Here is a 26,952-nt window from a genome sequence, read left to right as displayed (position 1 = left end):
GATTATTAGGGTTTGGATATTTGTCTGTGTGTGACTTGCATGCATGTGCAAGGGCATTTGTACTCACCTAAGAGCCATGTGTCGCCATGCTGCCCAGCTTCCAGGGCCCGGCTCAGGGCGGACATTCTGTATATGAAACTGTCATGGGTGGAGCCAGGGTAGTTTGCATAGACAGAGGTGATGATTCCCTTTGCATCGCATACCACCTGTACATTGATGGAATGCCAGTGCTTGCGGTTTCGGTAGATGTGCTCAGTGGCCCTAGGTGGACGTAGGGCCACATGGGTGCAATCTATGGCACCGAGCACTTTGGGGAAGTGTGCCACCCTGTAAACATCCAGGACAACGGCCTGCCTTTCTGCGGGTGTTCTGGGCATGTATATGTGCCTGCGGACTGAGGGGTGCGCTGTCATGATTGCCAGTACCTGGTGTAGGCAGCGTGACTGTGTGGCCTGTGAGACCCCCCCCACTATGGCAGTGGTCCGCTGAAACGACCCAGTGGCCAAAAAATGCAAGACATTAAGCACCTTCTCCAAGGGGCTCAATGCTTGGGAGCAAAGGGTGGGGGATGTGAGGTCATCTTCCCACTCCCTGACCAGGTCTAGGATGATATGGGGTGGAAACCTATACCTGCCGTAGACCTGGTCGTCAGGCATCCCAAAAAGGCTTGTCCGTGGTGCAAAAATGCGTGCCCTGGCTATTCTCCTCCTCCTGCGGTGTCCCACGATCAGTGCAGCAACAAATGGGGCATTCATCGTCGCTGTATATACGCGTTTGTTGTTTGCGCGCACTTTTATGCTGTCCGCGGGAGGCCTCCGTGTGGGCGGACTCGTTGACGCCTGTGCACGTCTTTTGCCGTGCACGTGTTTCCCGTATTCGAGTGTCATCGCGTGTGATTGGAGGGGAGCGAGCGTACACGCGATTGGCCTGGGTACGTGTATTACAGGGGTGCGCGAGAAAATCTACACGCGAATGGGCTGGGTACGTGTATTCCGGGGGTGCGCGTGAAGTTCCACACGCGAATAGCCTGGGCGCGTGTATTTCAGGGGTGCGCGTGAAGTTCCACACGCGATTTCAGCAGGGTACGTGTATTTCAGGGGTGCGCGAGAAATTCTACACGCGATTGGCCCGGGTACGTGTGTTCCGGGGTGCCGTGAACTTTCACACGCGATTGGTTGAAATCCACGTGTGTTCTGTCATCACGTGCAATGAGGGATACACCCTCGCACGTCACGTCACAGACGCGCTCACGCGCTGAGGGCCTTTGGTCCAATGAAAATGCGTATGCGTGCAGACGCGCTTACGCGCTAAGGGCCTTTCCTCGAATTACACGCTGACGTGCAGATTTTTCACGTGCCAAATCACTCCGTATCAAGCTGGCCACGCGAATACACACGGAAGACCACGCTCCTGCCCAGAAGGCCGAATCACTGCCCCCCCAGTGCCCCGAGCAGCCTCCCACGTGCCATCTGCTGCTGCCTGCCTGCCTGCCTGCCTGCTGCCACCGTGCCCTGCCATTTGGTGCCTGCACATCAGCCATCTGCAGGGGTCCAGTTGCTGTGTCCACCCCTGCTGGAACAGTAGACTCCCGACTGGGATACCATCGCTCCACAGCCCAGCCCCAGGACCCAGTTGCCCACCCACGCCTGCCTCGGGGGTCGCCATGTCGGGGCAAGCACCATCTGAGACCAGTGGCGACCCCCAGCCAGAGAGGCAGGGGGCCACCAGCTTCAGTGAGAAGGAAGTTGGTGTCCTGGTGGAGCATGTCCTGGGGCATTATGATGCCCTCTTCGGAAGACCACGCGCCAACAAGGAAGGACGGGAGAGGATCTGGGACGATGTAGTGGTTGCCATCAACGCGGAGGGGGTGGCAACCCGCGACATCAAGCACATCAAGAAGCGCTGGGAGGACTTGAGGTCCAGGACCCTCAATAAGGCCCGGCGCCTCGCGGAGGGGGGCCGGGCACGCCTGAGTGACATCCAGATGAGGGTCCTGGAATGCGTAGACCCAGCGCTCCACGCCCAGATCCTTCGGAGGCAGACCCATCTGGAGTTGGCCGGTAAGTGGCCAAGCATTGCTGTGTGAGACAGGGAATGTTGCAGTGTGCTGGTTGTCTGATACCTGCCTGTATGTGTGACATAGGCCATGTACGTATGTGTGTGTGCAGGGACATCATGGTCAGGCATGTGAGTACAGTGATGTGTTCTATTGCAACATGGGGGGCTCTGTGCGGAATGGACACATGGAAGCATGGCAGTCTCTGTTCCTGGACATGGGTGGGGGTGAGGGATGGGTGCTGGTCCCATGTACACGTATGGTGTCCATGTGTGTGTGTCTGACCTGCGTGTCTGTGACTTGTCACCGCCATGGATGCATGACACATGTCTGTGACAATGTTCAGATTCACTGATGCAGCCTAGTCATCCTTGTATCCACTGCGTCTGTGGTGCACGAGGCCAGATCGATGGAACTACGGTGAGGTGTGTGCATGTGATGGAAAGACCCATGATGCATGTGAGTTTGAAACCAACATTGTATGAATCATGAATCCCTTGGCCATGTATGCCAATGTCCATGGCCTGCCCCATGCCTGTTACTGTATGTGTTTTGCCTGCACTGACCCATGTGTTGTGGAGGGACATGATGGGAGTGATGTATGACAGTGCCACTCATCTGCTGTTGCTTCCTGTCTAGGGGACCATTGTACAGTACCCTGATGCTTGTGTTCTATGTCTCCCTCTACACAGTGGCAAGTGAAGAAGAGGGCGGAGAAGGCGCTGTGGAGCAGAGCGGCGGGGATGCCGCCACGGCTGCAGCGGAAGGGGTGGGTGAGCCCCCACAGGGGCTTGCACCGGCGGAAGACGGCGTGGAGACATCCAGGTTGGTGGTTTCCACAGAGGGGGAGGAGGCCGCTACTGAGCCACACATGGGGCCTGGTGGGGGCATCCCCGCTGGTGCAAGCGGTGCAGTCCAGGGCCAGGGGCAGGAGGCAGCACAGGTCGCCGTGGAGGTGCCTGTGCATGTCACTGTCCCTGACACTGTGACTGCACCACCATGCACCAGCAGGGATGCCCCATCCCAGGCCCGTCCGCAGGTAGGGGAGATGTCCATGTCATCTGACACTCCTCTACCTGCGGACGAGGGGACCCCTGGCCGTGTGGAGAGGGTCCTGATTGGTGTCGCGTTGCGCACGGCTGGCATTCGTGATGAGGTGCATGCTTCCCGGGAGGAGCATGCACATCATCACGAAGAGCACCGTGCGTACGTGAATCATTTGGGAGCCGCCATGGTCGGGGGTTTCCTACATGTGTGTGGCCTTCTGGCGACCCTCTCCTCCTCTGTGGGGGCTATGCGCCAGTCGTGCTCCATGCCGTCTTCCGGCCCAGATGCCACCAGGGCCCCCTGTGGACCTGCCCCGACCAACGCAGCCAGCTCGGTGGGGACCCCATCCCTGCCACAGTCGGGAGTCGAAGGTCCAGCAGGGGTGGACACACCAGCAACTGTCCCCCTGCAGATGGAGGATGTGCCGGCATCATCTGGCAGGGCACGTGCACGACGGCATCGGTGGATTCCATCAGCCTGGATGCCGTCGTGCTGGCAGAGGCAGTGGCGTCGGAGGCAGCAGCAGGCTCGACGTGGGAGGCATCATGGCTCGGGGCCATCAAGATCAGAGGGGCAGGCATCGGCCGGAGGGCAGGTGAACCCTGGGATGGCAGTGTCTTCCGTGTGGGAGCAGTTGGTCCAGCGGATAGGTGCGGAGCGGCAGCGGGCGGAAGAGGAGCGGCTCACCATGGTCAGGGCGGAGTTCTCCATGCGTCGGGCGTTGAGGCGGGCTGAGTGCCTCGAGGAAGCTCGCAGGGAGTTTGAGGTGGACACGGGGTTGTCCCTGCGAGACCTCGGGGCCAGGACAGAGTCCCGCCTCCGGGACATCGACATGGAGTTCGATGATGCCCTGGCCGGCAACATCACAGAGTGAGCCGCAGGACTTGCCCGCTGCCATTGTATATAGTTCTTTAGTTAGTTAGTGTTAGGTTTCCTTTATTTTTTACGTTTTTTTGGACCGCTCGGACAATGGCCACTTTTCTGTATATATTTTTTTCATTAGTTAGTAGTAGTAGGTTTCATTTATGGTGTTGGGCTCATGGACCCTGGGATATTCTTGTACATAGTTTGATGTTTGGAAAACATTTGTTGGATTTATATTTCAGTTCACCATGAGGCAATGGTTTTTCCTTATTTTTTCCCCCCATTATTTTTCTTTGGACTACATTAGTTTTTGGATTCCTTTGTTTTTTGGTTTTTTCTATTAGTTCTCGGACATGGACCATTAGTTTTGTCATCCCCATTGTTGTGTGTTTTATTTCTTTACTTCATTTTCATCTTTAATACATATATTTATAACTTACATTTGTGGTATTTTCTCATTGGTTTCATGCATGTCATGATATGGGTTTTGATATTCACTTGCACCCATTGTGTATGTGTGTGTGACGGACATGTGTTCATTTACATACTTGCCATTGGGGTTGTATCATGTAATTGCATCTACTATGTGGGTGGATGCAATCCTTGGCTGGGTGTTTGTGCTGGGTATGCTGGCCATTACTGCCATGATTGCGTTTCGTCAGGACCTGGGGGCAGGGGGACATGAGTGGGGGCCTGCTGGGGGGTGGGGGTGCAAGGGGACATGAGTGGGACATGGTTGGGGGCCTGCTGGCAGGTGCCCCACAGTGCTGGGGGGTGGGGGTGCAGGGGGACATGAGTGGGACATGGTTGGGGGCCTGCTGGCAGGTGCCCCACAGTGCTGGGGGGTGGGGGTGCAGGGGGACATGAGTGGGGGCCTGCTGGGGGGTGGGGGTGCAGGGGGACATGAGTGGGACATGGTTGGGGGCCTGCTGGCAGGTGCCCCACAGTGCTGGGGGTGGGGGTGCAAGGGGACATGAGTGGGGGCCTGCTGGGGGGTGGGGGTGCAGGGGGACATGAGTGGGACATGGTTGGGGGCCTGCTGGCAGGTGCCCCACAGTGCTGGGGGGTGGGGGTGCAGGGGGACATGAGTGGGACATGGTTGGGGGCCTGCTGGCAGGTGCCCCACAGTGCTGGGGGGTGGGGGTGCAGGGGGACATGAGTGGGGGCCTGCTGGGGGGTGGGGGTGCAAGGGGACATGAGTGGGACATGGTTGGGGGCCTGCTGGCAGGTGCCCCACAGTGCTGGGGGGTGGGGGTGCAAGGGGACATGAGTGGGGGCCAGCTGGGGGGTGGGGGTGCAAGGGGACATGGTTGGGGGCCTGCTGGCAGGTGCCCCACAGTGCTGGGGGGTGGGGGTGCAAGGGGATATGGTTGGGGGCCTGCTGGCAGGTGCCCCACACTGCTGGGGGGTGGGGGTGCAAGGGGACATGAGTGGGGGCCTGCTGGGGGGTGGGGGTGCAAGGGGACATGGTTGGGGGCCTGCTGGCAGGTGCCCCACAGTGCTGGGGGGTGGGGGTGCAGGGGGACATGAGTGGGGGCCTGCTGGGGGGTGGGGGTGCAAGGGGACATGAGTGGGACATGGTTGGGGGCCTGCTGGCAGGTGCCCCACAGTGCTGGGGGGTGGGGGTGCAAGGGGACATGAGTGGGGGCCTGCTGGGGGGTGGGGGTGCAAGGGGACATGGTTGGGGGCCTGCTGGCAGGTGCCCCACAGTGCTGGGGGGTGGGGGTGCAAGGGGATATGGTTGGGGGCCTGCTGGCAGGTGCCCCACAGTGCTGGGGGGTGGGGGTGCAAGGGGACATGAATGGGGGCCTGCTGGGGGGTGGGGGTGCAAGGGGACATGGTTGGGGGCCTGCCGGCAGGTGCCCCACAGTGCTGGGGGGTGGGGGTGCAGGGGGACATGAGTGGGGGCCTGCTGGGGGGTGGGGGTGCTAGGGGACATGAGTGGGGGCCTGCTGGGGGGTGGGGGTGCAAGGGGACATATGGCTTGGCTGGGGGGCATGCCCATGGTGGATGTGCTGCCTGCGGGACATGACCAGGGGTGCAGGGTAGTCCCCTGTGGTGTGGGCTGCCTGCAGAGGCCGTGGAGGGGGTAGAGGGGAGACCTGGGAGGACCCACACTGGCAATTCACCTCTTCAACTTCCCGCACACCCACGTAATACACTGCCCCACTCGCACAGGCCCAATCGCGTGTAGAATTTCTCGCGCACCCCTGAAATCCACGTACCCAGGCCAATCGCGTGTAGAATTTCTCGCGCACCCCTGAAATACACGTACCCTGCTGAAATCGCGTGTAGAATTTCTCGCGCACCCCTGAAATACACGCGCCCAGGCTATTCGCGTGTAGAATTTCTCGCGCACCCCTGAAATACACGCGCCCAGGCTATTCGCGTGTAGAATTTCTCGCGCACCCCTGAAATCCACGTACCCAGGCCAATCGCGTGTAGAATTTCTCGCGCACCCCTGAAATACACGTACCCTGCTGAAATCGCGTGTAGAATTTCTCGCGCACCCCTGAAATACACGCGCCCAGGCTATTCGCGTGTAGAATTTCTCGCGCACCCCTGAAATACACGTACCCTGCTGAAATCGCGTGTGGAACTTCACGCGCACCCCTGAAATACACGCGCCCAGGCTATTCGCGTGTGGAACTTCACGCGAACCCCTGAAATACACGTAGCACGCTCCCCCAGGCCTATCGCGTGAAGAAGTTCACGCGAACCCCTGAAATACATGTAGCACGCTCCCCCAGGCCCGATCGTGTGAATCAGTTCACGCGAACCCCTGAAATACACGTAGCCCGCTCCCCCAGGCCCGATCGCGTGAATAAGTTCACGCGAACCCCTGAAATACACGTAGCCCGCTCCCCCAGGCCCGATCGCGTGAAAAAGTTCACGCGAACCCCTGAAATACATGTAGCACGCTCCCCCAGGCCCGATCGCGTGAAAAAGTTCACGCGAACCCCTGAAATACACGTAGCCCGCTCCCCCAGGCCCGATCGCGTGAATAAGTTCACGCGAACCCCTGAAATACACGTAGCCCGCTCCCCCAGGCCCGATCGCGTAAAAAAGTTCACGCGAACCCCTGAAATACACGTAGCACGCTCCCCCAGGCCCGATCGCGTGAAAAAGTTCACGCGAACCCCTGAAATACACGTAGCCCGCTCCCCCAGGCCCGATCGCGTGAGTGACTTCACGTGAACCCCTGGAATACACGTAGCCCGCTTGCCGTGCTGGTACAGGGTTAGCGCAGCCCTTTGCGCTGGATTGGGGATTTTGATGGCTTTTCCCTGCGCGGAAGGCGTTCTTGGGGGCGCAACTGGCGCTGCTGCAAGGTCGCTTCGCCACTATGCGCCACGGCTGGTTTTGGTGGCTGGAATCCATGAATACGCTGTGCGCGGAAATGGGTTTTGGCGGACGCGGCTGGCGCAGGGATTCGCACGCGCACACTGTGCGCCAGCCGCGTGCGCCACTTGTGCGCTGAATTCTATGAATTACCCCCTAAATGTCATAGTTTAAACTTAGAATCAGCATTCTAGCTGCATATGTAAAAATGGGTAGTTTTTCTTGAATGCAGAAAACTGGGTGACTAAAAGTGACATTAGCTGGGGCCTGGCTTAAGGAACTGGATTCTGTTTGACAACTTCCCCCCAATTGGAGTGAAACTGGATCCACAGCAGTTCTCAGGCCTGGCTGCATTCCAAGGGATATGACACTTCTCTGATTGAATTACCTGGGCTCTGCAGGAAATTGAACAAAGCCCTGTCCTGACTCAGGCAAAGGTTTTATTATGGGGGCCGTAAAAATGGCTTCCTCTTGAACAATGGGCCTTCCAGGGCCCAGGCAGATGGTTTATTGCAGGGACCGTAAAACAGCTTCCTCTTGGCAGAAGCTGGGAGGGGCAGGGCCTCTGAGCCTGGCAGAAACTGGACAAACTGGTTTCTACACCATGTGACTTGGGAAACCACACCCCTTTGGGGCCAGAACATAACTCTAAAAAGATGGATCATTCATAGAGCGGACTTGTGAAAATTGTATAAATGATACCATAATTCTTGTGATTTTTCTGCCCACATTTTAAGAGGTTTTTAGAACCGGTGGTATGATCTGGGGGCAAGCTAGCAGTTAAGAGGGTATTACTTAAAATGTATGCATGTTAAAAATCTGACACTTCATCAAGTAATGTCCATACTCCTTGCGCACATGTGTATAAATTTGGGGTAATGTCCGATATTACGAAACCAGTTAAAAAGTGCAAATGTTGCCATTTCTGAATGCAAGCTCCCAGGAAGAGCAGATTTGGACAGGGTATACCTCCTGTGATATGTGAGGGGTGCATGTAATGTTAAAGAAATGTGTACCTGTGCAAATATGTCTTTTTGAGCAAATATAGATTGTGTGTAAAGTTGACAGGGGTGGGTTCTCTGTACCATAAACAGACCTCATCATGATGACACTTCATTTCATTCCCCCAATCAAGGGGAAGAGGATGAAGTGGCCAATGATAAGTGGAGAGGGGTAGAGCCTAGTGATGCTGCACACACACCCATTTTCAAAACACATAAAAGCAGACAGTGAGGACAGATAGGGACCTTCAAATCCATTTGCTGCGGGACGCTCTGCCGGGAAAATCCATACTTTACCTCCATCAACCTTCAGAGAGCCAACATAGAGACTTCAATCTATCCACCTTCAGAAACCCAGACCAGACCAGCAGAGTAGAGCTGACCCAGACCGCTGTTAGCAGAACCAGAGAGCTGAACCGGAGTCCAGTCCAAAACCTGACCAGATCCGTGGCGAGGCCCCTTCTATTTCTAAATATATTGTGAGTACCCAGCAGAACTGTGTAGAACCAATCTCTTAGTTAAAATAATATAATTCAATCTATTTTAATCTTAGTAGAACTGCCTCCTAACTGTCACCTGTCATTTTCTAGTTGCTAGCTGTCATTTGTCTTTTTGAACTTTAAAATTTCAAATCTGAAAAACGACCTTTACCATATCGCTCATATCTCCGTGACCGTTTGTCCTAGAGACTTGCAGTAACTTTCATCTGGAAGCTGAGATCCTAGGCTGTCCTAGGACCCCAAAACAATAGTGCTCATCCTTGTAGTTCCTCTGTAATCGTTGCAAGAGTGAGCTGGACTAATATTAACTAGATACCACTCACCCTGAACCTCTAGAGGGAATTAAAAGCATTTTAGCATATTTTTCACTTCATTGCCAGCACATGTAAAAGCATTTTGGGCCTGTGTTTCAAACTTCTGTAGTCTAAGCTTGCTGGGGTGAACAGAATTACATTTGATTGCATTTCTGAGAACTGTGTGCTTACCTTCCATTTCCTTGCATTGCATAAAGGGGGGAGGGGATTGCCAGAGAAAAGTGATTACATTGTTTTGTTGAAATCATATTGAGTATTTTCTGTATTGCATTTTCATTCAACCATACATCCATCTGAACTTATATAAAGCATTCTCTACCACATTATTCTTCTGTCCCTATTTACCAGTGTGCTACCTTACCCATTTCATGTCACCTCCTTAGTGATTATAAAGAAGTGTGCTAGTGCCAGACTATCCATTATTGATTACTGCTCAGATTAAGTGTGATATTCAATTATTAATTATTATAAAGTGTGATATATATCTATTGTTTAAATTATCAAATAAACCTTTTAAACTTGCAAAACAGAACTACTTCTTGGCTCAGTGGGGTCAGGGGGATTCCAAGAGAGGGGTGTTATATAGGGGTAGTCATCCAGAACACATGAACTGGACATAAAGATATATCAATAAGGGTTTCCATTCAGTATTCTAGACTAGGCGTTGACTTAGCTGTAGTGTTGAATTGAATCCTCTTACAAATTGGGGGCTCGTGCCGGACGTTTGGGTTAGATCTACCATTTGTGCAGATTAATACAGCGTGCCAGCTGACCAGATACACATATCCGGTCGGATCACCACGCTGTGTTACGCTGTAAAGCACTCCTCAAAGGAACGCTCTAAGGAAAAGGTCTGTTTTGCAAAAATAAAATACAAACTTCTGTAAGTCAGGACAGAGACCAATCTCTAGAATGACGACCTTAGTAGACATGAAAATAGCCAGAGAGCACTTCTTACATAAGTTATTTGTGAGAGGTGAGTGGACTCATCAGGACCAGACGGTCTGGTTGCAAGCAATCGCACCCCAGATCACGGAAACAGGGTCAGATAAATGGAGAGACCAGGGTCCCTTACATGTGGCCCTGAGTGAACTATATATGTCCTCTAAGGCCAAGGATGAGCACAACAAGATTGCCAGGGTAGCGGCATATTTATATTTACATATGGGAGCCATGCAGGACAAATGTGCTGAAGGCCAAGATCTGGCGAGTAGGCAACTGCTGGCATTACAGAAGGCCCAATCTGATCTGGACTCTTCTGAGCAGAGGCTGCAGAGGAGCCAGGAGTCAGAAAATGATAGAAGGCAGTATATTATTAAAATAAAGGAGGACATGGATATACTGCAACAGGAAAAGGCTGACCAGGATACTAGATTTCTGGCCCTGCAGAAGGAGCACCAAGACAGTTTGGACTCCTTACTGCAGAGCCAGAAAAAGCTGGAGCAACAATTAGACTTTAACAGGGCATGCACGGAGCAGGTAGCCACCCTGCAAAGTCATCTAGATAGAGTGAAGGCAGAGAACAACAAGCTGATTTTGAAAGACCTGGATACCCAGGCAGAGTTTGATGAAGAACGCCAGAAAGCTGCTGCCTTTCAAAGGCAGAGGGACGACCTGGCGGCACAAATGCAGGCTCTTAGCCAGGAAAGAGACGCCTTAGGCCAGGAAGTCTGCCATTTAAAAAGAAAAACAGAAGAAAATCACTTGGCCCTCCAGGGGCTGGGTGACCTCCAAAAAGAACGCCAGAACTTGTTAGAACACACCAGGAGGGTGGAGGATGCTCTGGCAAGAAAGGAGCAGGCCAATAGGGACACAGCTCAGGAGGTAACCCTCCTGCAGCAAAGACTGGCCCAGTGCTCCAGGACCAATCAGGAGGCACAGAGAGAGAATGAGGCTCTCTGCCAGCACAATGATAGACTCCAACAACAGGTAGCGATGCAGGAGCGACTGATAGAGTCTAGTAAGGCCTTAACTGAGGAACTGAAGGCGCAGGCTCTTGCATTGCAACAGGGAGCAGGGGCGGATAGAGATGAGGTTTGCTGGGAGAGGGAGACTCATGAGCATAACCTCAGGAGCCCTAGTACCAGAGGCCTGTATCTCTCTCAGTCCCTGGACTCTGCCACCCCCATGTCCCCTGGCGCACATGAGCACCGGGCCACAGGGATGGCAGATTACTATCCAGCCAGAAGCATGGGGCTCATAGGCCAGTACCTCCCAGGAATGGATGGGCGGGCATCCGGGTATGGGCACCCAAGCACAGTGCAATTTGATGTGGAACCGCAGGAGAGTAGGCCCATTAAGGGCATCCTGAAAACCTCTGCCCAGTTAGGTCAGTGGGGGGGGTACCCATCAAATCCTGGCAGCAAGGAGGGATCTGAAGACTCCTCTGAGCGGTACAGGACACAGGAGACCAGGTCCCCACATTCTGCCAGCCATTCCCAGGCTCGCAGAATCCGGGAAAACCTGGAAGAACAGACGGGAACCTCTGGGAGCAGTGCCTCTGAGTCAGAAGATGAATGGACCAGGGTTACCCGGACCAAAAGGGCCAATAAGACAAAAAGGGCCTTGCTTAAGGACCCCTTAAAGCAGATTAAGGCAATCAGGAGCGTCATCACGCCTTATCATAAGAACGCCAAGTATTCTGTTTGGGAGCACTTAGAGTTGTTTGAGCAAATGATGGAGACTTTCCATTTGAAGGACAGCCAAAGCTGTATTCAATATGTAAAGTGGACCTTCTCCCCGGAATACTCCAGTTTCTTTGCGGGGCTGGAGGACCAAAATCATTTAAGATGGTCCACCTATAAGGCGGCCATCTTGAAACATTTTTCTACTCATAGAAATCCTCAAGAGGCTCGCAAGGCAGCCTACAATTTACAATGTGGGGAGGATCAGGCCCCACAAGAATTTGTGCAGGAGTTAAAGCGTGCTTTTGCACAGACCACAAGAAGGGTGCGCACGGATAGCAGAGAATTTGTTAATACTTTCTTCCATGCCTTGCCCAAATACATAATGACCCAGCTCGTGAGAGATTTTCATGAGAAAAGATCGTTAGAATGGGTCATTGAACAAGCCACCCGCATCTACGAGGTGCAGAAACCGGTGGAAAACAAAAACCAGCCCAAAAACCCCAAAACCAACAACACCCCTGCTGCTGCCAAGGTGGCAGAGGTAAAGGTCACCCCCGTTTTAGATTTGGAGATGGGGGGGCCTAAAAACCTACCTGCACCTAATAATGCTAGGCCCAGAAGGTCCTCGGGCCAGTCACAGACAGGGAGCCAGGGAGGCAGCCCCACAAATGGGGTCCCTCGCTCTCCTGATTATGTAAGCCCCCGGTACAAGGGAAACAGACCCATCCTGGGTTATGTGTGGACTCCTCCAGCCCAAGGGGGGGGATTCAGCCAAGCACCTAACCCAGAGAACTTCCCTCCCAACTTCTCACAGGGGGGCAGAAACTCACCAAACCCTGGGCAGAACTTCTTCCCCAGGTATCCACCCAACTTCCAGCCCCAAAATCCTCCACCCTTCTTTCCCCAATTCCCTGAGCCCAGACAACCGAATCCGGGAGAGGGGAGGCCAAGGGTGGAGGGGTATCCAAATCTTCCCAACCAGGGGTACTACCAAAGAAGGGATAGCTACCCTTCCCGGGATCAGCCCAGGGGAGAAAACAGGGCCCCGTATCAGCCTGAGCGGGTTTCCCAGTTAGAGCGCCAGGTTCAAAACATGGCACGGGATCTGGGTCACATACTGAGGGCTCAGCAGAACCCTCAGATTGGCATGCCGGCGCAGAACGCACCCAATTCTGGACCTGGTGCTCCAGAACAATGACGGGGGCAGCACCCCGATAACTCACCGGTTCCCAGGGAGGAGGCACAAGGGGAAGGGGGGTGTAAAGCCTTGGAGGAAGCTTCCTTCCTCACTTGTAAACAGCCCCTGGAAACCCAGGAACCGGAAACAAAATCTCTTGCCCCTGAAAGCCTGCCTCCCAAGGAGCAGAGGGGGGGTAGGAGAAACAAAGGACCCAAACAGACCCACTTTGAGGAGGAGGTACAGATCTTCCAATTTGAGGGAGAGGGATCCTCAGAGGATCCTGGGAAAAGGATCTTCTCCTTCAGAGAGGGGGGAACTCCTCCCAAAGAAAAATGGGTCCCAAGGGATGCCAATCCAGACTGGGGAGAGATGGAGACTGAGCTACCGCCGCCCATCATCTCATCCCAGAACCCACAATACCAAAATCCCCTGGTTCAAACCCATCCTGATGACTGCCTCCAAAAAGGGGGGGGCGGCCCAGGACTGGAGCCAGGGGAACCCACAATGGCTCTGATCTCCAGTTGCCAACTTTTTCTTTCAGATTCCCAAGGCTCTCCACAGAATTCTGCCCAAATCTCTTCGCTAGCGATGTCCAAAACCAGAAAGTTAGCCCACCAGTTGTCCAAAAATGTGCATTATCTGTGCTCCCTTGAGGAGAAGGAGGGAAGATACTATGCCCCGATACAAGTACAGGGGCAGGGTACAATTTTGGCACTGGTGGACACTGGATCTCAAGCTACCCTTCTGTCCAGAAGGGTCTTTGACGAACTGAATGCAGGAAGGGGAGAGAATTACCAAATTCCTCTCACCTCTCTTCCTGGACAACTGCAGAACTTTGACGGGAAGGAAATTCCCGTTGAGGGGACTGCAGACTTGGACATTAAGATCGGGCGACACAAGTTCAAACACCCGGTCATAGTTGTGACTCCAGAGGGCACCCCTTGTTTACTAGGGAATGACCTCCTGAGGAGGTTGTCACCCCTAATAGATTGCGTAAAAAAGGTCCTCTGGACCCAGACTAGCCGAACAGAGTGTCAACCATGTTAGTTTAAACGGCACATGCCACATGGTTGAACAAAAATCTGACCAAGTAGAATTTCACTTCCAGAACAACCAAATTCCAGACGTGACAGTAATAGCAGTAGGACAACAGACTGGTGATGGGGGGTCCTCTCTATTTCTGAAAATCAACCTTCCTTCCAGTCTAAAGTGGTACTCCACGCTGGAAGGAAACACTCTGAGATTCTTTACCAATCCACAATCAGAAACTCTCACTCCTATAGTCCAGAAAGATGTGAAATCAGCTCAGAGCCTGGCTGATATTCAGCAAATTGGAGAGCAGTTGTTCATCCCTGTTCAGTTAAATGATGGGAAGGACTCTGTTCTCGCTCGAGTGTGTGTGAACAACGGTAAGAGCTTCATCAGCGAAGCCATGTTCCGCCAACTCCCAAAAGATCCAGCCATTCCCACCTTCAAACTGATAGACAAATGGGAAATGGACCTGGAAGCACCTAATTCCAAACATCTCCTGCCAAGCAGGTGTATGCTCAAAATCTCCATTGGCAACAAGAGCATAGTCCATAATTGTTGGGTCGTGCGAGGCGTCACTGCCGCCTTTTACTTAGGCAGTGACATTCTCAATCGCTTTGCCATTAGTTTGGACCTAATAAACTTCAAAGCTTGGTCCCAATTAGCGGATAATCCCATGGGCTTTGATGATCCAGAAAAAGCATTTAGGTCAGCTCAATTGCTACCTTATGCAGTTGAAATTCAGATTAAAGAGGAAGTCACCATCCCAGAAAGGACCCAACAATTCTCCCTGGAAGTGAAAGCTAAAAGAGGACAACATTTGAAAAACCCTGATGCTTACATACATCTAAATGCTTCTCTCCAACTGCAAGGGTTAGGGTAAACCCAACTCCATTAGTCAACATAGAACATGACACCATTCCAATAGAGGTGGATAACAGCGACTTAAAGAGTATTACTCTAGCCGCAGGCACCATTATTGGAATGGCGGTTGATGACCGACATTTTTCCATAGATTTAGGTAATGAACTGTTAGGGCCAATCCCCAAGGACTGCTTTGACAGTGACAGTGATGACAATACAACACCAGACAGGATTTTTACCCGGCATGGGGGGAATTTCCTGGTGTACACTTCTTGCCCTTATGGTAAGGAAGATGTGACTTTTGACTTCAGGAGGGATGAGGTGATTTTCCAGGTCCATGAGGGCTGCCTTTCCCACCTGAAGCCTCCAGTCCAAATCAGCACTCTGACCATGGACTTCTTCACCCAGCTGGAGGAGGCCGCTGAAATAGCCAAACCAGAAGTCTTTCCAGGCTTCAGGCAGATGGTGGAAGAGAGAGTCAACCTAGCTGATGCCTGTGTGACTCTGGAACAAAAGCAAAAGTTGAAACAAGTTTTCTTGGATTTCCAAGATCTCTTTGCGGTAGACTCATATGACTGTAGTCGCACTGACATCCACACAACAACAATCCCCACGGACCCTGGCATGACTCCTGTGTTTGTGAAGCAATATCGCTTGCCTCTCGCATCAATGGAGTCCCTTACTGAAATAATTAAGAACCTTGAGTCCCGGGGAATAATCCGTCCAGTCCACAGCACCTTCAATAATCCGGTGCTGGGAATATTAAAGCCAAACGGCCAGTGGAGACTCTGCACTGACCTTAGGGAGCTCAACAAACGGGTCCATACTTCCCGATGGCCTCTGCCCTACATTGACCAAGGGCTGGCCCAGATTCAGGGGTCACAGGTATTCACTACAATAGATCTGACCAATGGATACTGGACCGTGCCGGTCAGTAGGGAGGACCAATACAAACTGGCTTTTACCTTTGGGGGCCAGCAGTACACATGGACCCGGACTCCCTTCGGATACCTTAACTCCGGTAATGAGTTCAATATTTTCCTACATAAGGCCATGCCCGACCTGGGTGCGAGGGGTAACCTGGCTTATGTAGATGATGTCCTCATCAAAAGTTCATCTGTGGAGGAACACATAGCGGAGATCCGTTATGTTCTGACCCAGTTGAGGGCCGCCGGAGCAAAACTTTCCTTTCAGAAAGCACAGTGGTGTCGAACCCGTGTTAATTTCTTGGGGCATGAGATTACTCCTCAGGGTCTCTGTCCCCAAGAAAAGAAAGTGGAAGCACTTCAAAAATTGAAAGACCCCACAACTCTGCGGGAACTAAGGAGCCTCCTTGGACTGACTAATTACAGCAGAAAGTTCATTGAGGGCTACGCAGAGATCACCAGACCCCTGATTCATCTCCTGAAGGGGGGGGTCAAGTGGGAATGGGGTCCAGAACAATCTGAGGCAGTAAAACAACTCAAAAGAAGCCTCTCACAAGCGCCCTGCCTAGCTTACCCTGTCAGAAACAAGGAGTTCTTCCTGGAGACGGGGTTCTCTAATACGTGCTTGACGGCAGTATTATACCAAAAGCATGACAAGGTCAATAAAGTAATCTCCTATGCGAGCAAAACTTTATCCTCTGTGGAGGAAAAATTCAACGATTGTGAGAAGGCACTCCTGGCAACGGTGTGGGAATTGAAGAATTACAGCCCGTTTATCCAGGGGAACACATCATAGTGGAGACTCCACACCAGCCTCTGCAATATCTCCAAAGTGACAGAATCCGGGCGGGAAATGTGAGTAATTCCCGAATTACTTCCTGGATTCTATCAATGCAAGGCTTTCCTGTGGAGGTCAGATATGGCCAAAACAAGAAGAGTCCCCTCGCGCAAGGTCTGGCTGACTTGCATGATTGTGCCAGAGAAAACTGTCTCGAGGACGAAAGTCTAAAAATAAAGGACAACACGGAGGCATACCTTAATTCCCCACACAAAGTCTTTGAAGAGGACAAGTGTGAGGGAATGCCCACTGTCTATGTGGATGGATGCTCTTACCATGTTGACAACAACGGGGAAAAAGAACTGGTGGCCGGCGTAGGGAATGCATGGGTGAATGAGTCCCCAGAACCCTCCGCTGGATACAAAATTGGTCCCCGAAGTAGTCAGGTGACAGAGTTGATGGCTGTGCATCAAGCCATCCTCACCGCTACCCAGCATCAACTCCACGAACTGGTCATAATCACAGATTCGGATTATGTACGGAACGGGTTCGTGGAGCAACTGGTTAATTGGAAAACCAGAGGCATGTTATGTGCTAACAACAAACCCTTGAAACATGGGAAGTTGATCCAAAACATTGATGATCTGGTCACATCGAATGGGATGACCATCTACTGGAAAAAGATCAAGGGTCATTCCAAAGTAGAGGGACCAGACAAAACTGGAAATGACTTAGCTGATCAGCTGGCCAAAACCGGGGCCATCCAAGGGGATCTAATTGAGATTGAGTCCCTGTTGGGGGAAATCCAGGTCACTGCTATCACTAGGTCCCAGACAAATGCTCACAACGACCTTTCAATTGCACAATGGAGTAAGGAGACCCCTGATGCTGATTTGATTACCGCTCAGAAGGGGGATCCAATAATTGGTAAATTTTACCAGCACCTTGAGGACCCTGAGAACTTTCCCCTGACGGATACCGATTACATTGGGAAAGAGGATCTAAGAGTGTTGATGAAATGTCCAAAAATGTTCCGGATCCAAGACGGTTTGTTGGTAAGGAAATCCAAAGCTGGCCACGATCAGTGGGTGGTTCCTACCTCATTCCGAAGCCTGATGTTAAGTCACGCCCATGATGCGGCCACCGCCGGTCATAGGGGGTTTCACACAACATTGGAAATCTTAAGAGAGGTTGCATACTGGCCACACATGGGGCAGGACCTCAACCAATACTTGAAGGGGTGTCTTGTGTGTGCACAATTTCAGCCATCATCCCTCACGCACCGTGCGCCTCTCCAAAAAAGGGGGATGACACTGCCATGGTCAGATTTACAAATCGACTTTGTAGGCCCCGTGATTTGCTCTGCTAGGGGGAATAAGTACATGTTGACTGTGACATGCTTGTTTACCAAGTGGGTGGAATGTCTCCCAGCCCCAAATTGCAAGGCAGAAACTGCGGCTGCCCTGATGATTAACCACATCTTTTCCCGTTTCGGTCTACCTCAAAGGATTGAGTCAGACAGGGGTAGTCACTTCACCAGTGAAGTAATGACAAAGATGTGGGAGATACTGGGGGTCAAAAGGAAGTTGCATATTGCTTACCGGCCAGCTTCTTCTGGGGCAGTAGAGAGATATAACCGAACCATTGTGAGCATATTAAAGAAGTTTGTGGCAGATTCTGGGCCAAGTTGGGATATCCGATTACCTCTGGTCCTAATGGCCATCAGATCTACCCCTTCATCTGCAACCAAAATGTCACCATTCGAGTTGATGACTGGACGCAAGATGGTGCTTCCTCAGCATTTGCTCTACAGGACCCAAGAGCAGACACTGATAAATGCCTCCACAACTCATGAGTATGTGGAGAATTTAAGGAAACACCTTCAACATGCTTTTGCTTATGCTCAGCGGAATCTAGAAAGATCAGCTGATAGCATGAAGACCCACTATGACCTGAAGACTTCCAGGAAGGAATATCAGGTGGGGGACCGGGTCTATCTATACAATTTCCAAAGGAACCAGGCCAAACAGCGAAAATGTTTGCCTACATGGAAGGGACCCTTTGAGATTATAGACAAAATCTCCCCTGTGGCCTACAAGATCCGCATCCCCAAAGGCGGTTTGGCAGAGGGGGAAGACAAGTGGGTCCACATTAACCAGTTGAAGTGTTGCCATCCCAGGCACACTCTGCAACAACTGGAGGAATCCTCTGGAATCCTAGAGGGTGCTGTCTCAGATTAATTCAGTTCTAACTTAAAATATCCTACATATCGCCTATCAAATTTTGAGTTTCTCAATGTGGGTGTTTTCGTTTTTGAATGCAAAAAGAAATGTGCATGTTTATATGTTTTGACGATAAATTTATATGCCACCCCACTATATCAATGGTGGGGAGAAATGTCCATAAATAGGTATTGCCGCTCTTCCTTTGTCGTCCTAGGAGAAAGAAAACCTGGAGACGGACCAAGGAGGATGATCCGGAGACTGGGAGGATGACTCAAGGGGGCCCAGTGTACCGCCCAATACTCCCATCAGGACCGGCGAGGAGAACCGATCGATCCGACCGGATGGAGGAAAAGATGCTGAACTGTGCCATCTATTGGAAGAAGATGAGGAAACATCCCAGGTCTTGCGAGTCCCATCAGTGAAACAGAATGGCCATCGCAAGAGGGGGGCTTGTGGGATATTTTTATCCATGCATCCAAGCCCTACCTCAAAACTGTGCAGTACTGACATGGAAAACATCATGATGGCCAGAGCTTCCCAGAAAAGGTACAGGGAAATGCATGAAGAATAGGCTGCCGCTCATTTTTGCCGATGTTATGGGCACAGAAGGGCACTGCCTAAAACCACCATTGGACTACCCACACAGTAGTCTGAAACCATTGGGAATGGCAATGTTGATTGCCAAAAGCAACCTAGAATTGTGGGGAATTCATTTCTTAAATCCCAAAAATGGGTGCAGTACCAGTACTCACCACTATCAGAAAGCCGGCATTTTAAAACCACCAGACTTTGTGTAAAACTGAATAAATGAACCCAGAGCATGCCAAAGAAAGACTTACTGAGAGGTGGATCCAATGTAAAGTTATATTCTGAAGTGACTTGAAGGTTTATAATAAGACTGGCTGAGCTGTGGATTTCAGCAGTTTAAGTAAATTTGGACTGAAAGACACTAAAAATCTAAATGTTTAAAAGAAATGAGTGACCTACTTTTGAGTGTCACATAGGTTGCAATTGTTTAAATGTCATAGTTTAAACTTAGAATCAGCATTCTAGCTGCATATGTAAAAATGGGTAGTTTTACTTGAATGCAGAAAACTGGGTAACTAAAAGTGACATTAGCTGGGGCCTGGCTTAAGGAACTGGATTCTGTTTGACAACTTCCCCCCAATTGGAGTGAAACTGGATCCACAGCAGTTCTCAGGCCTGGCTGCATTCCAAGGGATATGACACTTCTCTGATTGAATTACCTGGGCTCTGAAGGAAATTGAACAAAGCCCTGTCCTGACTCAGGCAAAGGTTTTATTATGGGGGCCGTAAAAATGGCTTCCTCTTGAACAATGGGCCTTCCAGGGCCCAGGCAGATGGTTTATTGCAGGGACCGTAAAACAGCTTCCTCTTGGCAGAAGCTGGGAGGGGCAGGGCCTCTGAGCCTGGCAGAAACTGGACAAACTGGTTTCTACACCATGTGACTTGGGAAACCACACCCCTTTGGGGCCAGAACATAACTCTAAAAAGATGGATCATTCATAGAGCGGACTTGTGAAAATTTTATAAATGATACCATAATTCTTGTGATTTTTCTGCCCACATTTTAAGAGGTTTTTTGAACCGTTGGTATGATCTGTGGGCAAGCTAGCAGTTAAGAGGGTATTACTTAAAATGTATGCATGTTAAAAATCTGACACTTCATCAAGTAATGTCCATTCTCCTTGCGCAAATGTGTATAAATTTGGGGTAATGTCCGATATTACGAAACCAGTTAAAAAGTGCAAATGTTGCCATTTCTGAATACAAGCTCCCAGGAAGAGCAGATTTGGACAGGGTATACCTCCTGTGATATTTGAGGGGTGCATGTAATTTTAAACAAATGTGTACCTGTGCAAATATGTCTTTTTGAGCAAATATAGATTGTGTGTAAAGTTGACAGGGGTGATTTCTCTGTACCATAAACAGACCTCATCATGATGACACTTCATTTCATTCCCCCAATCAAGGGGAAGAGGATGAAGTGGCCAATGGTAAGTGGAGAGGGGTAGAGCCTAGTGATGCTGCACACACACCCATTTTCAAAACACATAAAAGCAGACAGTGAGGACAGATAGGGACCTTCAAATCCATTTGCTGCGGGACGCTCTGCCGGGAAAATCCATACTTTACCTCCATCAACCTTCAGAGAGCCAACATAGAGACTTCAATCTATCCACCTTCAGAGACCCAGACCAGACCAGCAGAGTAGAGCTGACCCAGACCGCTGTTAGCAGAACCAGAGAGCTGAACCAGAGTCCAGTCCAAAACCTGACCAGATCCGTGGCGAGGCCCATTCTATTTCTAAATATATTGTGAGTACCCAGCAGAACTGTGTAGAACCAATCTCTTAGTTAAAATAATATAATTAAATCTATTTTAATCTAAGTAGAACTGCCTCCTAACTGTCACCTGTCATTTTCTAGTTGCTAGCTGTCATTTGTCTTTTTGAACTTTAAAATTTCAAATCTGAAAAACGACCTTTACCATATCGCTCATATCTCCGTGACCTGAGATCCAAAGCTGTCCTAGGACCCCAAAACGATCGTGCTAGTCCTTGTAGTTCCTCTGTAATCGCGAATTTTACCGCGATTTGCAAATTTCTCCACGTGTGAAAACAGCAGTTTCCCTGCTAAAAATTCGTTTGCCTCGTAAGAACCATCCCTGAATCATTGCAAGAGTGAGCCTGGACTAATATTAACTAGATACCACTCACCCTGAACCTCTAGAGGGAATTAAAAGCATTTTAGCATATTTTTCACTTCATTGCCAGCACATGTAAAAGCATTTTGGGCCTGTGTTTCAAACTTCTGTAGTCTAAGCTTGCTGGGGTGAACTGAATTACATTTGATTGCATTTCTGAGAACTGTGTGCTTTCCTTCCATTTCCTTGCATTGCATATAGGGGGGAGGGGATTGCCAGAGAAAAGTGATTACATTGTTTTGTTGAAATCATATTGAGTATTTTCTGTATTGCATTTTCATTCAACCATACATCCATCTGAACTTATATAAAGCATTCTCTACCACATTATTCTTCTGTCCCTATTTACCAGTGTGCTACCTTATCCATTTCATGTCAACTCCTTAGTGATTATAAAGAAGTGTGCTAGTGCCAGACTATCCATTATTGATTACTGCTCAGATTAAGTGTGATATTCAATTATTAATTATTATAAAGTGTGATATATATCTATTGTTTAAATTATCAAATAAACCTTTTAAACTTGCAAAACAGAACTACTTCTTGGCTCAGTGGGGTCAGGGGGGTTCCAAGAGAGGGGTGTTATATAGGGGTAGTCATCCAGAACGCATGAACTGAACATAAAGATATATCAATAAGGGTTTCCATTCAGTATTCTAGACTAGGCGTTGACTTAGCTGTAGTGTTGAATTGAATCCTCTTACAGTACCCAGAGGTTTCTGTTGAGAAGATCCAATGCATGTAGAAGATAGACTGAAATAGAACCCCAGAACCTTGGGAAACCAATGGAAAATCACTAATTTCCTATAGCGGGCAGACTCAATTACAGGTTTCTCAGTAGGTATACATCTTCCTTTATCAGAATTCCTTTTTTAATTCAAGAAACTTGATCATGCATCGAGTAATGGAACAGTGCAAATACCTTTAAAGTGGACACAATCCTAATAGTCGAAAGGATACTTTTCATGTAATGTGGATTTATCATACCGTTAAAGATATTTTCTCAAAGTCTTTTCTGATCAAAGCAGCCTCTGGTCTTTATTGGCTGTATATGGGAAATATTAATGCGTGAGGTAACTCCCTCAAGATGGAGTTTGGGATCCTGAAATTAATCGTAATGGTTACTGGAATCCAATGGGTGATTTTCTTTGATCATGAAACGAGATCCTATTCCTGAGCACCACAGAACACCGACCGCTGTATTGCATACCTTAAGTTTAGATTAAGACTCACTTCCACTTCTACCAATCACACATAGAGAGTTTGCCCATTCACTCAAGTGTTTCCTAGGTGCAGCTTCCTTTTATCTGTCTGAATAAAGGGGAGGCAGAAGGTGGACCTCTGTTCCTTGATCTGTCTGTTGCAGGAGGTTACTGAAAGTTACTTTGAGAGGTCATAAAAAGTATATATCTGAAAATAAAAATGATCCCAATCTAGGGCTGCTTGAACTGTCAGAGGTGTACCCAGACAATACCAGAGATTTATGGGTAAGTTGTATTTGTTTTGCATGCCTTTACTCTGAACAACATTAGGGCAGTTTTAGGTTTACTAGCTTGTTAAAGAGAATTTTCATTTCTGTGCTAATTCCCTTCAACCTTAGAGACCCCCAGCTCTTTTGCTAGGACTTCGGGCTTCTGGTTGTTTCCTCCTGAGTGAGTGGGACCTTTTTAGCACTCTCTCATGTATTTTTCCTGACTAGGATTTTTGTGTTTTCACTGTTTTATGGAGTCTGACAAACTTCATAGGCATCTATTTTTTGCCGGTGACACACATCACCTTAGGTGCAGTGCCACTAAGAAGTCCCTTGGAGTTCTCTGAATGTTTAATTACATTTTCTTGGGCAAACTACCGTTCCCAAGAATAGTAAGATGATCCATGTCTTACCGTTCTCTTTGTGGGACCAGCACACACCACCCTATGTGGAGTGCTGGGTGGTTACTTAGTTATTCCCTAGCCCACTTCTCATGTGACATTATTTGTTACACTAACATACTTTAAGTGGCTGGTGGCAGTGGTTTACTTTTTACTACCAGCGTGCATTTTTACCGCAGGCTGAATCCTCAGCTGCAGTACAGCACCTATGTGGGACCATTTCCCCAAAATGACCCCTATCTTCTTTTTTCGCCATTTTCTGTTTGGTACTTTCTTCTTCACTTTTACTCTATTAGTTGAAACAGGTTTGAGTCCTTTGTATGTTTTGCCTTTGGAGGGTTTTATTCCTGAAACCCACCAACACTTCAGTGTGTCTGGAAAGGCAGGAAGTGATGGAGGGTCCTGAAACTTCCATGTCCTTTGTCTCTAGGTGTGCCTGAGTGAAACCAGTCCTGATTGGATGGATGGCTGTCCTGCTGTGTGATTGACCCTATAGGCTGTGAATGAATGGGATATCACATAAAAAGACATGATGAGACGCCACCAGCACCCTCCTGGAGCGCAAAAAAGTGGCAGTTGAAGCCCTGCCGCTGTGCTGACCTCATTTTCATATCGTTTGGGAAGACCCGTATGGGGTGTATTCCTCCCTTAGGCTGGTGGGCCAACTAACCTCAAGACAAGCTTCCATTTGACGCAACCCCCGACTTGCTGTGGGATCAAATCATGTTCTCCTTCTGATGCCAGTCCCGTGGCTATTATGAAAAAGATCTCCCCTGACCTTGTAGATGAAATTACAGCTGCTAACAATAACTCATGTCATTCCGGGGCAATTCCGCCTGAGCTAAAAGCTGCGAGAGTGATTCCACTTTTAAAGAAGCCATCACTTGACCCTACTGTTCTTGCTAATTTCTGGCCCATTTCTCTTCTCCCCCTTCTCACTAAACTATTGGAGTCCCTGGTGTCCCCTTTACTTTCTTTGTTCTTGGAATCTTCTCACCTCCTTGACTGCGTAGTCCGGCTTTAGACCTGACAGAGGCACAGAGAGTGTTCTGGTCTCCGTCCAGGACAATATGGCCAGGCTGGTGGACTCAGGTGGTGTGGGTGCCCTGATTTTATTAGATCTATGAGCGGCTTTCGACACTGTCGACCACCCTATCCTGTTGTCCAGTCTTGCCCAGATGGGTATATCTGGTCAGGTACTAGCCTGATTCACCTTGTTCCTGGCGGATCGCACTCAGACTCTCTCTATGCCACATTTTCTATCTGCCCGTGCCATATTAGCTGTGGAGTTCTGCCGGGTTCCTCCTTGTCTCTGATTCTATTCAACATCTACATCTGGGCACTTGTGTGTCTCATCCGCTCCTTCGGCATCAGGTGTTATTCCTATGCTGACGACACTCAGATCCAGATACATTTAGATCTTGATCAGGCTGAGATGTCGTAATGCTTGCGAAGATGCCTGACTGCTGTTGGTAAGTGGGTGAATCCCAATTAGCTCAAGTTGAACAGAGACAAGATGGAGGTCTTGGTGGTGGGGTGTCCTCCTGATCCCTCACTTTGGATTTCTTCTTTCTGGCCTGCCTCTCTTGGTTCCCTCCCCGTTGCTACGGGGAAGGTGAAAAACCTGGGTGTATCCCTATCAGCTTCTTTATCTATGGACAGCCAAGGTGCAGCCGTTTGTCAAGCAGGACACTTTCAGTTGAAGGTTTTGAAAAAAAGTGCTTCCTCTGATTCCCAAGCCTCTTCATCCTCCCGTGGTAGCAGCTTTGATACTATCCGGTTGGACTATTGCAACTCTTTATACTTGGGCCAGCCGAAGGGCCTTATTCAGAGATTACAGTGTCTGCAAAACCTGGCAGCTATAGTGGTAACTGGCTCCCCTTACGGAAGCCATATCTCTCCTGTATTACGATCTCTTCATTGGCTGCCCGTAACTCAACGCATCAGGTTCAAGGCTTTATGTATTGTACACCAGGCTTTACATAATCAGGGTGCTGAGTTCCTCCGGGTTAAGTTTGCGCGTTACTATCCTAGCCGCTAGCTGCATTCTGCAATGGCTGACCTGCTTATCGTGCCCCCCTATTGACGCAAACGGATAGAGGTCGGGCTGTTCCATAGGAGCTGCCTTACTATGGAATGAGCTGCCGCTGCCTATAAAGAAACATTCTAATCATCTTGCTTTTAGAAAAGCGATCAAGACACTCCTCTTTTAGATTGGTTTGGCTCTGACTATCTCCCTCGTTGTGGATGTTTGCCATACTCTCCAGTGCCAAGATGCCTTAGGGTGGTTGTGTGCTTAAGAAACATTCATAACATAACATAACATAACATAACATAACATAACAGTTCCCTCATAGGTTATAATTGTTGACAGTATTATTGGTAGGATAAAAGTCCACTTGACCCCCTTTGGGAGATTGTAATTGTTTTACAAACTATTGAAAGTATGTTCTAAATCTTGTTCTGACCTTTCCTTCCTTAAGCAACTCCATAACTGAATTGGTAACCAAATTAAGTGCAATATTGACCTTTTCTGAAGTCACTCCGTGTGCTGGTGTATGTGTTAGCTTAAGAAAAGTAATTACCAATGTTTATTTTCTTTTAAAAAACTGAATCCAACTTTGATGAAATGTTAGTAGTAGATCATGCTTTTTAAAGAATGCTTATTTAAACCTTGTGTATATTATAAATAAATATTTATATATAACTTCAAGTGGGTAAGTGTTACTTGGATACTTGTACTTACTGATTTCAATCGTACAGCTCTACAGCTCACATTACCCCTCTTAAGATAAGACTGGCTGGTCAGTCGCACTACCAACTTGTGTAGTACAGGCCTATATAAAAAGGTGGGTTACCTAATACCAAGCAAATACATCTTGTGTAGTCCCACACCAGGTGGGTGGGCTGCACTAATTGCTAACTAACAGGTTGGATCCAGTGTTCAGAAGTGTAGCTGTTTCCTTTACTGCTATTTGACCTCTTGGACTATCACTCAATAGAGCTTGACGTTGCCCTTTTAAAAATTGGAATCCAAAGATTGATTGGAATTGTGAGTTTCCAAGCATATTGGAAAATACATCTCTGCCGATTTAAAGGGCTGATGTTTTATGAGGATGTTGGGCCAGTCGCTCAGGATGATTTGAGGTTCTTTATCAAGGTTAGAATCGTGTGGGATTGAGGTATAAGTTAAATGTTATGCCGACGCTTGCTTGAGATCTCTCTTGTGTATGTTGCAGGTTTGTGTACGATTATTATCTGTGGCTCCAGGCGATGGTGTTCGCAGTTGAGGATATCAACAGAAAGTCTGATCTTCTACCCAACGTCACTCTGGGCTTCCATATTTACAACTCCTGCAGGACGATGCGGCCAGTGCTGGAAGGAACCTTATGGATACTCACAGGACAAGGACAGCCCATACTCAACTACCAGTGTTGGGGCAATCGCCCACCTGCCGCCATCATAGGAGATTCACTATCGTCACGCTCAATCATTATGGCGAGGATACTTGGCCTGTACAGATACCCCCAGGTAAGGAGAGATCACGGAAAACTCTTAATGCGAATGGGGGCTCCCCAGAAAGTGGTCAAGTTGCTGGGA

The 26,952-nt window shown here is 49.5% G+C and overlaps 1 protein-coding gene across 1 annotated transcript in view; it reads left to right on the top strand.

Annotated features, from left to right (window-relative positions):
* The window catches only part of LOC138465591 (extracellular calcium-sensing receptor-like), a 122,744-nt gene that overhangs the window by 21,695 nt on the left and 74,097 nt on the right, over positions 1 to 26,952 (top strand). Inside the window, exon 2 of the mRNA XM_069607224.1 lies at positions 26,592 to 26,883. Within this exon, the coding sequence (XP_069463325.1) occupies positions 26,592 to 26,883 (292 nt within the window). The remainder of the gene's footprint in view (positions 1 to 26,591; positions 26,884 to 26,952) is intronic.

The sequence above is a fragment of the Ambystoma mexicanum genome, chromosome 1p (genome assembly GCF_040938575.1).
Source record: "Ambystoma mexicanum isolate Mex_15411 chromosome 1p, UKY_AmexF1_1, whole genome shotgun sequence".
In the NCBI taxonomy this organism is placed as follows: domain Eukaryota; kingdom Metazoa; phylum Chordata; class Amphibia; order Caudata; family Ambystomatidae; genus Ambystoma; species Ambystoma mexicanum.
This window is presented reverse-complemented; position numbering and strand designations above follow the sequence as displayed.